Genomic DNA, 18,183 nt, shown 5'->3' with positions numbered 1-18,183 from the left:
TTAAAAATATATATTTATTACGGAAATTCTTTAATATTTTTTATATTTTAATAATTTTTTTACCTGGACTATAGGAATTATACGCAGCATTCTTCAGATGTCTTTTAGGCATCTGCATTTCATTTTGAGATATAAATTCCTACTTATCAAACCTTTAATTTCTATTGAATTACTATTACTTTTGAAGCAACCTTCTAATTTCAGATCCTCCCAGTTCTTACCATCACACTATTACCCGGTTAATCATTACTGCGTTCAAAATCTTTAATTGAAACAAGCCAAACTGCTTAAATCTCTCAAAACTCAGCCTATCTTTCTATCCTTATCTCTTGACACTGCTCTAAGTTTGCCATATGAAAGAGACCAATGGGACTGTTTACTGTTTACTGAAGATGATTTGTCATTTCCTGCCTTTGGGTTTTTATTGTTCTTAGTTCCCACCCTACTCCACCCCACATGCTCACCCCACATCTCTATTCTAGCAATGTCTGCGCATGTCATTCTTCAAAAAAATAAACAATGACCCTGAACTTATTTGATGACATAACATTGCCTTTGCTGTAAAGCTCATCTCCACCCCACTGCTAAATGGGTACATTTGAGGACAAAATGAGTCTTCTTCATCATTGCCCTTAAGTGCTCAAATTTGTCTAATTATTGTTGTTAAATGGAACAATTGCAATAAAAAATGTTTGTTGTATATTTATTATGGGTCCTGTTCTTTATATATGTTATTTCTTTTAATCTTCTCAAAAATCCTATAAAGCAGGGGTCTCCAAACCCCCAAGCCACAGACCACTACTTATCCATGGCCTGTTAGGAAACTGACCACACAGCAGTAGGTGAGTGGTGAGTGTGAGCGAAGCTTCATCTGTATTTGCAGCTGCTCCCCAGTGCTAGCATCACTGCCTCAGCTCCACCCCAGATCGCCAAGCATTAGATTCTCCTAGGAGCACAGGTCTCTGGTGCCAAAATAGTTGGGGACTGCTGCTCTAAAGTCAGTACTATTATTAAAGGAAATTAAAACTTAAGAAGGTAATATATGTCCCCCAAAACGCACAGCTAGCAATTAAATGAGATGAGACTAAAACCCAGGTCTATTTGATTCTAAAGCCCTGCTCTTTCTACCACACCAGTGCTTTGCAAACTTGCCTGATCCTGAGAATCACCTGAAGCTCTACTCACGAAAACAGATCCTCAGGCCCCACCTCAGACCTAAGAAATCGAAGCTCCAGAAGTTATATACTGCCCTATCTAGCAAAATCTGAATCTTGGAGGAGATTATCAATGATCCTTCAAAGAACTAAAAATCGAAATTTAAATTTAAATTCCCATAACTAACTTCCAGTGTTATAAATGAATTGTACATAAATAGAACAGACTATATCACATGTCCTGACCTCCTACATTAATAAAGCATTTCACAATCGGCATTTAACAATGATAAATAATTGAAAAGTTGCTCCATAATTCTCTTAATGAATCACCAAATTATAAGCCAAATAAAATCTAGGAACATTTCAAACTAAGGTAGAACTGGTGGGTATTCAATAATCAGTGTCTATGGATTAAGGGAATTGGGGAAGAGTACTGGTATTTCTCCAAGACTGCTTTCCTGTAAAGAATAACAAAGATGCCTGCTCTTCTTGACCATGATGATGCATGCTGGAAATTCAGCTTTTTCAGCATCTCCACGCACTCCTAAATTTCTACAAATTTCTACAAAATTCCACTATTGACAAATGCCTCTTTTATTATGTAACAACAACAACAACAAAACATTTAAATACCTTCCCCTATTTTAGTTACATAGACATTGCAGTACATGTACAGAAACCTGGACATTTGCTAGATTTCCCACCTATTCTGATCATGATGATATCAGACCTGTTCAATATCAGAGAACTATTAAAATAATTGGTAATAACAACAATACAAAAAAAACAATTGAACATGGGCAAAACATGTGAATAGACATTTCACCAAAGAAGATATGTAACTGGCCATTAAATAATGCAAATTAAAACTATGAGATACCACTATACACATCCACTAGAATGGCAATAATCAAAAAGACAGACAATAATAAATGTTGGCAAGGATATGGAGAAATAGGAACCCTCATACTTCACTAATGGGAATGTAAAATGTAAAATGGCAGTTACTTAAAAAGTTAAACATAAAGTGAACGTAAAGCCCTTCATTTCCACACTAGGCATCTACCCAAGAGAATTTATAATGTTTATTCCCACAAACACTTTTAGGTAAATATTTGTAACAATACTATTCATAATAGCAAAAAACTTCATGATCCAAAAGGTCTATCGGTTCATAAGTAGATTAACAAAATGTGGCATATTCATTAATGGTATACTATTTAACAATAAATAGGAATAAATTACTGATACATGCTGCAACATGAACTTCAAAAATGTTATGTCAATGAAAAATGTCAGATACCGAAAAAATGCAGGTTGTGTGATTCCATTTACATGAACTGTCCAGAAAAGGCAGATCAATAGAGAGAGAAGGTAGATTAGCAAAAGAGTAATCTACTTGAGATAAAAACAGAAGTGACTGCAAATAGGCACAAATGATCATTTTAGGATTATAGAAATGTTCTAAATTTAGGTTATGGTGATGGTTGCACAACTATGTAAATTTACTAAAAATCACTGAATTCTACTCTAAAAACAGGTGGATTTTATGGTATGAAATTATACTTCAATAAAACAGTTAATAATAATTAGAAGTATTACTTATTTTTTGAGATGAATAAAATAATCAAGTTTCTATCTAGGGAAAAACTATTTTACTGCTTTAGCTTTCAAAGTCAATATGACAGACTCTCAAATTTTTGGTTCTTTTAGAGTGTCTGGGGCTGCCATCATTTGGATCCAGGAAGTCTGACATTTTTCTTTTACAGTGTGTTAGTGTAATATAAAAACTCTTTTTCTAAATTACCTCTTAAATCATTTTGCTGTGTCATGGGGAATTCCTACAAGGATCATATTTCCATGAGGGAAAGCCAAACTGAAATTCAGCTGAAATCTCTGCACTCCCTTAAATGTTATACTTTATAGGATTACATTTAAGCATGCTACTGTTACTCTACTGAAGACATTAAATAAATAATGCACATACTGCGGTTATAGAAAGCTACAAAATAGTATCTAAAAAACTATGTGTTTTTATGTATTCTATATTAATTAACATGAAGAAGAATCTTGTGATATTTCTAAATTGGCTTTTCAAATTAAAATAAACCACACAGATAAGGTAAAAGCTATAAACAAATGATAGATAACATCATTGCTTCCAAAGTTAAAAAAGACACCCTTAACAGACAACTTATAAATTAATGTAAGTACTTCAAAATTGTTTTTGTATTTATCAAGACTTTCTTGGTTGCAAGAGATAAAAACCCAACTTGAACTATCTTAAACCAAATAGACCATATTAGATCATATAAAACATGAAAGGAAAGGGGAGATGAACCTGGATGCATCTCCATCTTTGCTTTCAGTGAGCATCAGCTCTATTGTCTCCGATAACTTCTGTACAAGGGCCTCTCTCAACCCCACTTCTAGAACATATTTCCACAACTTCACAACAGAGGAAAAAGTGTTTCTTCTCTGCCAGGGCCACTTAAAACTCTGGAGAAGAACTGTGACCCGACTTTTGCTCACGCCACCCTTATTACCAGAAGGCAGAGGAGGCCATATGTGCTGGGAACATAAAAATACAAGTTACCTACAACATTATTAATTTCTATGTTTCTTCCCAGCCTCCAAAATATACACCAGACCTTTACTATGTACAGTAAGTTCACCAGTTCTAATGACAAACGTTGAAATTCACACTATAAGAAACATCGTGCCTACTACTCACGAAGAATTCTTCCAAGTGATCATATTTAAGATTCACAGCAACCCTGAGAGGTACTTACCATTATCCCCATTTCACAAGTAGCAGTGATACTCTTCATTTCGCAGTTTTCAAAACATATGAACAAACTCTGGAAGAAAAATCATTCACTGTTCCTGCATGTGCCCATCTTTCTCCTTTCTCCCTTTTTTCCCTCCCCTCCTTTCTTTCCTTCCTACCTTAGTAACTACCTTGCAACTATACTTACTGCCAGTCTTTTATTTGTTTAATATTGAAGCAAAAACATTTTTAGTAATTTTCTCAACTCATGCTTTAGAAATATTTGGCGGGGGGGAGTATGACAGTGCATTAAGGGTTTGACTTACATTAGGTCCTCTACAAGAGCAACTTTTCCAAGGTTATAAATGCTTAACAACCTTCTGGGGTTTTTTTATTATCATTTAATATCATTACAAGTTTTCCTAATTTTCTTTTCCTCCCTTCTTCTTCTTCTTCTTTTTTTTTTTTTTACCTAAGGAAAGTTTCTTTCTCTGAATCTCTACTAACAACCAGATTTTCATCTATTGTCTTATCCATGCAGCAAATTAATTCAACAAATGTTTGTAGATATTTCATATAAGTGGAATCATACAATAGCTGTCATTTTGTGTCTGGCTTTTTTCATTTAATATAATGTTTTAAGATTCACTCATGTTGTAGCATGCACCCCAATTTCATTCCTTCTTATGGCTGAATAGTATTACATTGTATGTATAAGCCACATTTTTTTATCCACTCATTTATTGATATGCACATGGGTTGTTTCCACCTTTTGAATATTGTGAATAAAGCTAAAATAAACATTGATGTACAAGGACCTGTTTGAGTCCCTGCTTTCAATTCTTTGGAGTATATGTCTAGAAGTAAAATTGTTAGATTATATGATATAACACTATGTTTAACTTTATGAGAAGCTACCAAATTGCTTTCCACAGAGGCTGCAATATTTTACATTCTCACCAGCAATGCATAAGAGATCCAGTTTCTACACATTTTTGCCAACATTTATTTTCCTTTTCATTGTTAATAGCCATCCTAATGGGTATAAGCTTTCTGTGGTTTTAATTTTTATTTCCCTAGTGACTAATGATGTTGAGCATTTTTTCATGTGCTTATTGGTCATTTATATATAGTATTTTGAGTAATGTCTACTCAAATCCTTTTCCATTTTCAGATTGGCTTCTTTGTCTTTTTGTCATTGAGTTGTAGTATTCTTTACATATTCTGGATATTAAGCACACAATTTTACTTGAAACTATGACTGGCAGGCAAACTATGGTTATTCAAACTTGGTATATGGCAGCCATTTTCTGATAAATGGATGAAATAAGTCTGTCATTTCATGGAAAACGTCTGAGTTTTTTTGCCAATAAAAAAATTTAATGTTTCTAGCAAAAATAATATTTTGAAAAATTTGTATATGCCACTGTGAGTCTGACAGTCTTTCCAATAATTAAAGACTTTTCTGGGGAGATCGGTGGTGATATTAATAAATGTGATTTTCTGATATTGTATAATAAAACATTTTAGAAGACTTGGATAACTCAATGAAGCAATATTTTCCACATGACTAAACTGTTAACTACGTACAGGAAGGGATTCACATGATGTTATAAAATCATGTATGAGTAAAAATAAATCTATTCAAATCCCAGGTAGACTAATGGATTGTAATTTAACAGTATGAAAAGTTCATTGGTATGGCTGAAGATTCCACATTGCAATTAAACTTCAAGAAATTAACTCTTTCAACTTGTGCTGTCTTAACAAAGAAGAATATCCACAATTATCAGGATAGACAACGAAAACACTCCTTGCTTCTCCAATATGTGTGCCAGGCTAGATTTTCTTCAAATACTTCAACCAAAACAAAATATCACAATAAATTGAGTGCAAAAGCAGATACAAGATTCAAGCTTTCTTCTATTAAGCCAGACATTAAAGAGACTCCACTAATGTTTTTGTTATGGAAAAGTTATTTTTCATATAAAATGTTGCTTATATTAACATGTAATGGAATTATAATTGCTTTAAATGAATAAATGATTTTTTTTAATTTCTTAGTATTAGTTTTCAGTAATGCAAATATATCATTAGATATAATCCACACAAACAAAAAATTTTTTAAGTCCTTAATAATTTTAAAGAGTATATAGCTACCTTGACACCAAAAAGTTTGAAAACTGTGAAATTAATGTATAAATGACTGTAATGTATTAATGTATAAATTAATGTATAAATGTATAATGTATAAATGTATAAATTACACTTTTTTATAAAATCAAATTTATTAAGGTATAATTTACATACAGCAAAATTTATTCCTTTTAGGCACATTCTATAAATTTTGACAAATGCATAGCCATAAAATCACCATAGTCTATCATCCCTAAAGTTGTCTTCATAACCCTTTATAGTCAATCCCTCCCCCAACCCAGTCCCTGGCATCCACTGATCTGTATTCACTTCTGATAGTTTTGCTTTTTCAGAGTATCTTATAAGTAAAATTATGCAATATGTAGCTTTTTGAGTTTGGTTTCTTTTACTTAACATAACCAGCTATTAATATTCATCCCAGTTGTTGCATTTATCATTTTTTTCACTGCTGAGTAGTATTCTATGGTGTATATGAATGTACCAAAATATGTCTATTCACCAGTTGGTAGACATTTGGGTTATTTACAGTTTTGCTGATTTTGAATAAAGCTGTTATAAACATCTGTATATAGGTTTCTATGTGACATGTCTTCATTTCTCTTGTGTAAATATGTACGAGTGAGATTGTTGAGTCACATGATTAATGTATGTTTAACTTTATAAGAAACTGCCAAACATTTTTCCAAGGAAGCTAAGTCACTTTGTATTCCCACAAGCAAAGTGTGAGAATTCCACATGCCTACATCCTCTCCAGGGCTTGGTATTATGTGTCTTCTTTTTTCTCCTAATTATTTTGGCCACTTTAATAGATGCTAGTGGTTTTTACTAAACTTTTCAAATGTTTATCTTTCATTTCCTCCAGTAAACTGTTAACTATGTACAGGAAGGGATTCACATCTTATGCAGTTCCCACTTACCATTAGAACGGTGTCTGTTACATAGAACTAATAGCAAATAATCCATCAACTGAAGTTTAAGTAAATAAGTCTCCTGGTCATGTGGGGAAAGTACTTGCCTCTAAGTCTTGTGCTATCCACTGAAATCACTCTTTAACCCTCTTTATCAGTGTTTTTTGTACAAATCAATTTTGAATCTGTATATTTTTTAAAGAGTTGGCAATTGAAAGCAGCTCTCCTCTACATCTTAAGTTCTTACCACCATATGGAGATTTCAGTTTCCATGTGGACAGCCCATCAGACAATGATCTTCTACCTGTGCTCCACTGCAGCCACCCAATTTCATGGCCTTAACTTCAGCCTTATCATCTCTTACAACTGATCCACATACTAATATATTTTTTACACATTTTTACATTTCAGTGGCTTTTTTTAAGCATAGAAATTTAAAAAGATATGCAAACATCACCAAAATTTAGTTTTAAAACATTTCCATCATCTTTCAAAAGACCTGTTGGCAGTCAATCATTGCTCCTACCTCTAGCCACAAGTACTTTATACAAATCTTCAACTTCCATATTCCATTACTTGAACTCAACCCTTATTAGATTTCTCACTTTCTTTCTTCCATTAAACCTATTATTAACATCATCAAGTCCTCACCCTTCTAATATTGTTCCCCTCAGTCTTATTCCCTTCCTTTTCATTTCTTTCTCTATCTAGCCACAGGTTTCCTGGTCCAATACCATAGCATCCTCTAACCAATACCACCCTTTGTCTTATCTCTCATGCTTCTATTGTAGCCCTCTGTCAAAACAACTATCCTGAATCTATTTAACTGTCAGGACTTCTTTGCCTGTCTCAATATTTCAGGAGAAAAAATATATAACTTTGCAAAATGGTGCATAGAATTACTGCTTTTGAAGAAACTTTCTCAACCTGATAAAAGGGGATCTGTGAAAAACTCACAGCTAACACCAGGCTTATCAATAAAAGACTGAAAGCTTTCCCTCTAAGATCAGGAATAAGACAAGGATGCTTATTTTCACCACTGTTATTCAAGACTGTACTAGAGGTTCTATCCAGAGCAATTAGGCAAGGGGGAAAAAAAGACATCCAGATTAAAAAGAAAGAAGTAAACTATTTTTATTTGCAGATAACATGACATTATGTATAGAAAATAATAAGAAGTCCATACACAAAATTAGAGCTAATAAATTCAGAAAAGTTACAGGACACAAGATCAATAACAAAAATCAATTGTATTTCTTTACACTAGCAATGAACAATCCAAAAATAAAATTAAGAAAACAATTCAATTTACAATAGCATCAAAAAGAATAAAGTACTTGGTAACCAATTTAATAAAAGTATAAAACTTATACTCTAAACACATAAAACATTGTTGAAAATTAAAGAAAGTTTAAATAAATTGAAAAGTTTAAATAAATGTTCATAGATTGGAAGACTTATTATGATGGCAATACTCCCAAATTGACCTATAGATTCATTGCAACCCCTATGAAAATTCCAAGTGCAAAAATTTGCCAATTGATCTTAAAATTCATACAGAAATGCGAGTCACCCAGAGTCAAAATAACCTAGAAAAGGAAGAACAAAATTGAAGGACTCACATCTCTCATTTCAAAACTCTCTACAAAGCTATAACAATCAAGACAGTGTGATATTGGCATAAGGAGAGACATATAGCAGCCTCAGACACCACTCCTTCTACTTCCTCTTCCATCCACTCCTTTTTCTTCCTTTAATAATGAAAAGGGTCCATTCCCTAGATTAAAGGCGATCCTTTTACTTAAACACTGGATTCTACTTCTCAGGATCCTAACTCCAACAATATCCTGTTGTATTTTGAACCTACCTTTCTGTTAGTTTTAACATGTCTATATTTAGGTATGTTCACATCTATCATTTAAAAAAAAAAAAAACAAAAACTTCTCAATAGTACCAAGCATCGACCATTCTCACTCCTCTTTTCATAGTCACGTTTCTTAAGAATTGTTCACATTTACTTTCTACTAAGCTTCCATTGTGTTCAAAATCCACAACTTGGTTTTCACTCTTCTATGAAAGCCTGACCTTTTTCTAGCATTTAAGACCACTACCTATTCCTTCATTAAACTTTTTCTTCTTTGAGCTTCTCTCACTTCACCACCTGTAGAGTTGAGGTGACACAGGTGACCTATTAAGAGGGAAACAGTTATAATAAAGTAGGGCATTCTAACGGCCCCGGAAGCAAAGGTGAATGGCAATTGCAACTTTTTGAGAGGGGAGTTGGGAGACAGGAGGCAGAAAGGCCAGCTGGCATTAAAACAAAGTGACTGTGACTTTCACACTCACTTTAACCTTCTCTTCTCCAACGTTATCAACCTTTTGTCCCATATCCTTTGAAAGTCTGCTGGTACTCAAGGATACGCTAGAGAGTAATGACCAAGTAACAAGACGGCTGGGGGCAGACCCAGGGCTGCGAGAAGGGCGGGCTCTATCGTTGATGCGGACCCGGCGTGGGTGGAGGTGGATGAGGATGAAACGCTCGTATTGCCAGAGGAACCTGTGAGCCCGGCCGCGGTTGCTGCTCGGCGCCGGACCACTGGGTGCAGACGCGTGCGTGCGTGCGTGCGTGCGTGCGTGCGTGGTGGAGTTTCCGGCCCCAAAGCGCAAGCTGTCTTTTGAAATACCGGGACGCGGTACTTGAAATCTTACCGTGACTCCAGGCTGTAGCCGCCGCGCGTCTCCAAGGACCCCGAGATCGCCGCTGGGTACCCTGGAGGCAAGCGGGTCGGGGGCTGGCCAAAGACTCCGCCTGCCGCTGGCGCATGGACAGCGGGAACGGCGGAGGCTGGTGTGCCCTAAGCGCTCTGCGTCCCCTTCCCGGCCACTGGCTAGCGGCGCTGAAGTATGGGCAGGGGATTGTGGAGTGGGAAAATTCAGGTTAAATAGGTTTCTCTGCAGATGTTGCAGATCCAGTGCCATTAAACCTTGAGAACGTACACTTTTTTTAAAATGAAGAAATTAAGGCTTAAGGAACTAGAGAGTCGCCTGCAACAAGTGGATGGATTCGAAAAGCCCAAGCTTCTTCTGGAACAGTATCCGACCAGGCCACACATTGCAGGTAGGGAGGCTGGTGACCACGCCCATGTTTCACGGGTTTATCCTATCTACTTTTGTAATGAATTAGAACAGTTATTTAGATACCAAAAACGTCTGGAAGAAATCTGTAAGATTACATATCATGTTAAAGAAGGCTTACTTGACACCACAGCTAAAGACACCCTACACACATACACTTTTATCATTTTACTGTTTGGTTTTTACATACCCCTTAACACTGTCAGATTTTTTTTTTTAAATCCGTTTCTCTCATGGCACTGTAAACTCGAAGGCAAAGAATTTGTTGGTCTTGTTCACACAATTTCCATTGCCTGGAAGAATTTCTGATACTTGTTAAGAGCTCAGTAAGTATTTGCTAAATAAGAATTCGTTGCAATTTCCTATTGCAATGAATTGTCAACACAAGGATTCCTACGGTGTACTCTGCCCTAGAAATGAATACTAGAGTTGGTAATTGAAGGATTGAGTTTAACAAATCTGGAATAGGTGCTAATAAAGATGAGGATGCATTTCAGATTTAAAGAATGGTCTGAGAATCAGCAATGTTGCTTGATGCAAGAGACTAATACTGGGAAAAAATACAGGAAAAACTGTTCATGTTTAATAAAAGTATTACTAAAGTCATTGAAGAGTTTTATGAAATTTAATTGTTGGCAACACCATCAAGAAGGAATCCCCGTCCAGCTCCAATATAGTTCTGTTTCTAAGCTACCAATGAAAGTCAAGGGAAATACATGCATACCAGCAATTAACTCCAACACAGTGTCGTAATTCCCACCGAAAACTGGCACAAAATTGTGTCTGGGTTAAGACCAGTTTTCTCAGTTTAGATAATAATGAATTCTTTAATGTCTTTTGGCTTTAGGGTTTCTTTGTGGAACCCAATTACAAAATAATAATAGTTTCACATCCGGTGTGTAATATGTACGCGGGTGTCCTAATTCTTTGAGATAACCATCTTCAAAGTTACTGACACCTGCAGCAGTAATCAAAACTGCAGTCAGCCTGAGATGTCCCTGTAATTGTGCTTTCCTTAAAACCTTTGGATCCTGGGGCATCAATGATGGCCAGTAATCCTTGTTGGGTTCATATACTCACAGGGAGGTATCAGTGGTTTTATTCATGCTTAGCCTTCAGTATATCCCAGACCATTGTGTATTTGAAAGATCCCTTTCCGATAGCAGCTTCTGCACTTCTCGATAGTTCTCTTATCAGGCCTCACTAGGTTATAAATTTATGTGTCTGTAGATCATAAATATAATGTCTGAATATGTCTAAGGCTATATTTTGGATGTAGGTCTTTTCCTTTCCCATTCTAGCTTAACCTTATGGTACCTGTGTTCAGGAGACAAATTTGTTGCAAAATAGTTCTATGCCATTTCAATGTTAATGCTTGTTCAGTATTTGTGGTTCCCAGACTTACAGATTTCACAGATCAGTAAAATTTAAAATGATTTTGGAGACTAATGTAGGGTTGCCAAGTTTATATATTAACAAGTTATTTAATATCAAAGAAAGAACTGATATATGTATGTGTGCAATGTTTTTGAATAGACTGAGGAAAAATAACATTTTAACCATATTTTTCTCATTTTACTTCAGAGTTTTGTCGTTCTTGGTGTTGTCAGCAGAGACTAGTTTTGGGAAACCACTGGTATATGTTACTTTTTTTGTGTGGCCTCTTACTGCATACCAGGTTATATGCCTTATGTTTTTTTAATTATCTGGAACACCATTTGGTGAAGGACTAAATAATGCAAGACAAACTGTTTTAGAGAGTCAGTTGCACAAATTGATTTTATTCATAAACTTGATTATTCTCTAATGTTTTTGATCTTTTAGCATGCATGCTCTATACAATTCATAATACATATGATGACATTGAAAATAAAGTGATTGCAGATCTAGGATGTGGTTGTGGAGTGCTTAGCATCGGAACTGCAATGTTAGGAGCAGGGTAGGTGATCCAGTATATATTATTTGGGTACGGGGCGGCTTTAATAAGCATAAATAGGATCAACTGATTATGGGACTCTACAGTAAGAGATAAGGGGAGTAAGAATCTGATAATGAGTATATTTCGAATGAGCAGAACATCAAAACAAACTAAAAAGTAAAATGGTGAGAGCAGCAGTTAACATGCCTTTCTTTATGCAAAGCTGAGTTTCCAACCCCTGCCAGGTTGGGAAATCATGCTGTTGAAAAGTAACATTCACTCTTTACTAGTTGAGTTAAAAAGGTATATGATTTTAATTTTGTTATTGTTTTGACCTGGGAGCTATAAGTGATTACACTTTGTGTTTTATATTTATAGGTTATGTGTTGGATTTGACATAGATGAAGATGCATTGGAAATATTTAATAGGAATGTGGATGAGTTTGAGTTAACAAATGTTGACATGGTTCAATGTGATGTGTGCTCATTATCTAACAGGATGTCTAAGTCATTTGATACGGTAATTATGAATCCTCCCTTTGGGACCAAAAATAATAAAGGTTAGTAACAAGAATCAGGTGTACTGGAGTATTTATAGAAAAGCAAGTTTTTAAAACCATGTTCTCATTGATTGGATTATGTGTTTATCACTGTTCATTAAATAAAGCAATGTCCTTCCTGTCTAGTTATTACAATTTTAGTTTGAACTTGCTTGATGCATGGAAGGGAACTGAAATTTTCAATCTTTGTTTTCACAAATTTTTACTAAATGAAATATTTTTATTCTTTTATACTCCACTTTCGAAAATGATTTACCTAACCCTTATGAATGATTATGAATCCTATTAAAGATTTTATACTTTTAGAACCTCTTTTTAATGCCTGAGGGTTTCAACATGTGTCTCTCAGTAACAGTGACTCATTGTGGCTGTTTATTTTGCGTGTATGCTGTAGGCAAGGAAGGTAAGAAGTCAGTAAGAAGAAAAGACATGCATGGTTTAAAAAGTCCTTGCTTCTAACTCCACCCCCCATTGTCATTACTACTCTGTTCTCTTTGAAAGTTAATTTGGAATATACTGGAATTTTTACCTTGGCCTTATTTTTTATTTTTTAAATTAAGTTTATTGGGGTAACTTTAGTTAATACAATTATATAATTTTCAGGTGTACATTATAATTTGACATCTATATATTCTATTGTGTAATTATCTACCTTAGCCTTATTTAAGACAGTATAATTCTGGTTTTATTCTGTCAACCTTATATTTAGATATTTTATGTGTACCTTGTCTTTTTGCAGAAAGAATTTGAACTATTTTGGTATTCATTTAATCTTCTATTTTGATAATAGGTACATAATGTAAATAGGAGCTTTTTCTACTCTTAACAGGGACAGATATGGCATTTCTGAAGACTGCTTTGGAAATGGCAAGAACAGCAGTATATTCTTTACACAAATCCTCGACTAGAGAGGTAAGTTCAAATCATCATATTTTGTCATTTACTTTTAAATTCATGACAGTGTTTTAAGGATTTACTGTGAATACAAAATACGAGGGTATTTCTCCTGACCTTTTTTAACATCTGATACTTAAAACTGAATTTTCCCTTTAACTGGCTGGCATTTGTGATTAGCTTCCAGCCCATATAACTTCTTTTGTCAAATATTTGTTCAGGCAGGAACTGTTACTAGGAAAAGATTATAATTCAGAAGTGTGGGTTACAGTCTATTTTGTTTGCCTGGGTAAGTCGTAGTTGATGGCTGTAAGTCCTAGTGTCCCTGTGTAGACTGGTACATGTAAAGGAGGCAGTAAGCCCTGGTTTTTAAGAACACATAGCCTGGAGCTAAACTGATCTGAGTTCAGAACCCACCTCTTCCATCATTATTCTTGCCAGCATATAACACATAGGGGTATGTATATAAGATGTATTCCAGAAAAGTAAGGGCAGGGGTAGTACATTATTTTGGTGTCAATATAAATAGTGATCAAGAACACAGACAATAGAGCCAGACTGCCTAGGTTCAGATCCAAACTCTGCTGCATTCCAGCTGTGTTATCTTGGTCAATATACTTGGGTTCGGTTTCATTACTTATCCCATGCTCATCTGTACTCTTGTATAGAGTACCTTATACTTAGATGGTTATGAAGATTAAATGAGTTAATATTTACAAAGTACTTATAATAGTATCAGGCACATGTTAATCACTGTTAGCTATTACATTAAGAGATTTTAAAGTAGTTTTATAGGAAAAATACTTTGTGTAAATACAGTGTACTGGAATCCAGTTGGAAACAAATTCTGGATATGTGGTAATCTAATAACTTTAAAAATATAAAATTACATGGCTAAAAAAATACTGCTAACGATGAGTAGTGATACATGTAGGTTAAGTAGCAGATCACAACATAACTTTACTGGTAAGTAAATCTCCGTTCAATATGTGAAAGTAAACACCACGAATTATTGATATCTAAAAATCTTGTGTTGAGGAGATTCCCAAGACCCTCCTCAGGTTTAATGATTCTCAAGGAATTCTCACAGGACTCAGCATGTAGTCATACTCATGGCTCTTGATTTAATACAGCTGAAGGATACAGAACAAAATTAGCAAAGGGAAAGGTGCATAGGTTGAAATCCAGGGAAAACCAGATGCAAGCTTCCAGAGTTCTCTCCCAGTGAAGTCACACAGGATGCACATGATTTTCTCAGCAGTGAATTTTTGTGACAGGCATGTGAAATGCTATCAGGGAAACTGAGACTTAGTGCCTAGGATTTTTATTGGGGACTGATCATGTAGGAACTACCCCTGCCTGGCACATACCCAAATACCAAAGCAGCAAAACAGGTATTAGCATGAATAGTTTAAGCACAATAAGCCACTGGTATCAGGGGAATGGAGAGTGAAAACCCTCTCAAAATCTAAGTTCCCATACTCCATCCAAGGGCCAAATTTATATGCAGGCTTTTCAAAGGATAAGCAGTCAAGCCTGCTATGAACTCTTCTGCACAGCTTGTCATAACAAATATTGTTACTTATATACAGTTCATGCAGACAAAGTAAAACATGCCAGTAAAAAAATGCAATTAAGCAGCAGAGTCTAATTATTTGAATGAATTCCTATAGCCATGTTACCAAGGAACTCCCATCAGCATTGCTGTGGCCAGCTTAATAAATTCTAAGCAAATTATTTCATTAAGTGCATTTCAATAGACAGTGCATAAGTATTTCATTAGCACAGTAAATTTAAGAAACTAATCTGGTGTATATATAAAGAAGGTATAATGAAGAATGAACTTCCAATATTAACAGTCCTTATTTTATTCTATATATACATCTGCTATAAACTTGATAATTTTGCTTAAGTATCCTACATAATTAGTAACATTGTCACTGAAATTTACCTCAGACCCATTAACTGTGGACCCTAGCCTTAAAAGTATGTGGCTCTCTGTTCATAGGTACATTTGTATCAAGTGTAATTTTTTGATAGAAGTATTTAGGTAAAATATAAGCATATCCTGGCAGGCATGCTAATAGCTGTGTGACTCTCAAAGCTGTTGCCATATTTTTCTTCATTAGGCATTATGAGAAGTTCTTGGCTCGTAGTTAAAGCAAAGTAGATAGGCCAGGCAGTGTTCAATGTTTATCCCAAGTTTTCCTATTTTTTAACATCTCTGCCAGAATCAACCACATTTCATTGTATAATCTAACGTCTAAAAACTTTCTCTAACCTAGGTCTCAGATAGCTAAAACATGTCAGTTTATTTCTAACAAATTTGTCAAAGATCCTAAGAGCCCATTAAATTGCAATATTATTTGCATTAAAATCTGTATCCTTATACAGAAATTCTAGATCTTGAAATAATGAGAATATACCCAAACTGAGATTATTTATTAAATTCAAGAAAAAACTACGCTTATAAACATATTGTCAGTATTGTTTACAATGGAAATATTTAAAACTAAAATTTAGGGAAAGCTAAGTTTATCAATCACCTTGGTGCCAATTAAGTATTATGAACACTACCAACATGAACTAAATGCGTATACTACTAAAAATTGATCTCTATGAAAGTATTCCTAGAAAATTGTGCACGTAACTTACTTAGGGAATTATGGGTAACTTACATTTCTATTAATGTTGGAGTGTTATATATATATTTTAAAAATTCATAAAGCAGTTATAACAAATTAACAAATTTTATAGTGGTTCAAGAATTTTAGACCTATAAATAGCTAACATTTAGTACTTACCACATGTGCCACGACAGTTCAAAGCATTTTTCATATTTCACAACAATCTGATGATACCATTATCCTCATTTAACATATGATGAAACTGAGGCACAGAATAAGCAATTAGTTCAGGGTTACATAGCTACTAAGTAGCAAAGCTTCAGTTCAAATGTGGGCTGTCTGGTTCCAGAGACCATGTCCTTAACTACTATACCAGGCCACTGAACTGCCCACAGACAGAACTCTGTTGAATGGTTTCCAAGATGGTTATATATATTGATGAAATAATGCTGCAGAAATCATGAGTACAGTGTTCATTTTGATGTATTTCTAAAAAAAATAGCTTTATTATACTTGGATTTAGTTATGTAATTTGGCTCAAATGGTGAAATGCATTGAAATGGCTTGGTTTATTTTCTAAACATTGTCTAGTTAAAAAACTTTAAGCATCTAAATTCTAATGAAATCTTAAAAGCTTGAAAACTTAGTATCGAGTATTAGTAAAAAACAAATTTTTAAAAATTAAGAATCAGTTCACGTTAACATGTTATTTATGTTTAGCATATTCAAAAGAAAGCTGCAGAATGGAAAATCAAGATAGATATTATTGCAGGTAAGACAATTCTCTCATAAAATATCTAAGAAAGTCAACATGCATTAGCTGAGCCAGCATTTTTATATAGGTGCTGTGAAAATACTGTAAATCATGTTTTTCAGTGTGGCATAATGGCATGATTGGTAATAGTAGCAAATAGCATAAAAGTAGGGTTTCAATGTTTGCCTAAGATTGTCCCAATTTATGCAGTTTACTGAAAATTTCTAATAGTACTCAAGTATTTGGTCATTCCAAGGCTTAGACAGAACCCACTATAACTAACTACAGTTATTAAGTGCTTGGGCTTGGAGTTGGTCAGACCTGTTTGGAATTTATTTGTGTAAAATATTATGCCTGATTTACCTTTCTATCTCAATTTTCTAATTACCCTTGAAATCAAATATCATGAAGTTTTTTTTAAGTGGGGGGATAAAATATAATCACACTATGAGTAAATCATGCTTGATACATTTTTATTAGTAAGTTTAATATTCACAAACATCGAAATGGGAAAAGCATGCAACTAAAAGCTAACTATGATCCAAATAATTCTGAAAGGCCTGAAATAAAAGTACAATAAGGGGAAAATGTTTTTTACACAATAAACTGTGGATTAGCTGTTATTAACTAGATCTATTACTGTTCATAGTAATGTGTAAAAGGTCTTCCTATTACATATTCAGTATTGTCATTCCTTACCTAATTTAAGGTATTAGATGCAACATGGAGTAGCTTAGAACAGTTCCAGTAGTATATCAGACCACAGCTTTGCTACTCCAAATTTGGTCCTTGGATCAGCAGCATTGACATCCCTTGGGAGCTTATTAGACTTGCACAATTTCAGGTTCTACCCAGACCTACTGAATTATCACCTGCACCTCAAGATTTGATTTAAAGGTGATTTGATTGCCCATGAAAATTTGAGACCTATGACCTAGCGTTAAAATTTATTTTGTAAAATATGAAGGATAGGTAGACTCATTGTCATCTATTATCTTCTACTGTCATCTAATGTATAGCCTGCATTATTCTTTAGAATTTGAAAAATGGGTTTTCAGTTGAGAGCTTAGTAAGAAAATAATTAGCTACTTTCTACTTTTACTAAAATCCAAACAAAATTTTAATAAGCAATTATGAGATTTCCAGCTATAGATTAGGATATTAAAAATTGGAAGCTACTATCATTTTCATAAGGTACACTTTTGTCCACTTATCCTTCTAAACTTTTCCCTATAACTTCAAATTTTGGTATAAATGACCAAAATAGCAGAAATGCCCAACTCGGTTTGCCATGGCTAATCTT

At 34.4% G+C, this 18,183-nt stretch overlaps 1 protein-coding gene across 1 annotated transcript in view; it reads left to right on the top strand.

The window, feature by feature from the left end:
- The first annotated feature begins 9,624 nt into the window (after positions 1-9,624).
- METTL5 (methyltransferase like 5) overlaps positions 9,625-18,183 on the top strand; it is a 9,325-nt gene continuing 766 nt past the window's right edge. Inside the window, exons 1-6 of the mRNA XM_015596657.2 lie at positions 9,625-9,768; positions 9,951-10,110; positions 11,952-12,066; positions 12,424-12,605; positions 13,435-13,517; positions 16,847-16,898. Coding sequence (XP_015452143.1) covers positions 10,002-10,110; positions 11,952-12,066; positions 12,424-12,605; positions 13,435-13,517; positions 16,847-16,898 — 541 coding nt within the window. The 5' untranslated portion in view covers positions 9,625-9,768; positions 9,951-10,001. The remainder of the gene's footprint in view (positions 9,769-9,950; positions 10,111-11,951; positions 12,067-12,423; positions 12,606-13,434; positions 13,518-16,846; positions 16,899-18,183) is intronic.

Source organism: Pteropus alecto, unplaced genomic scaffold (genome assembly GCF_000325575.1).
Source record: "Pteropus alecto unplaced genomic scaffold, ASM32557v1 scaffold3, whole genome shotgun sequence".
In the NCBI taxonomy this organism is placed as follows: domain Eukaryota; kingdom Metazoa; phylum Chordata; class Mammalia; order Chiroptera; family Pteropodidae; genus Pteropus; species Pteropus alecto.
The sequence above is the reverse complement of the archived record's forward strand: the minus strand, read 5'-3'. Positions and strand labels throughout refer to the sequence as shown.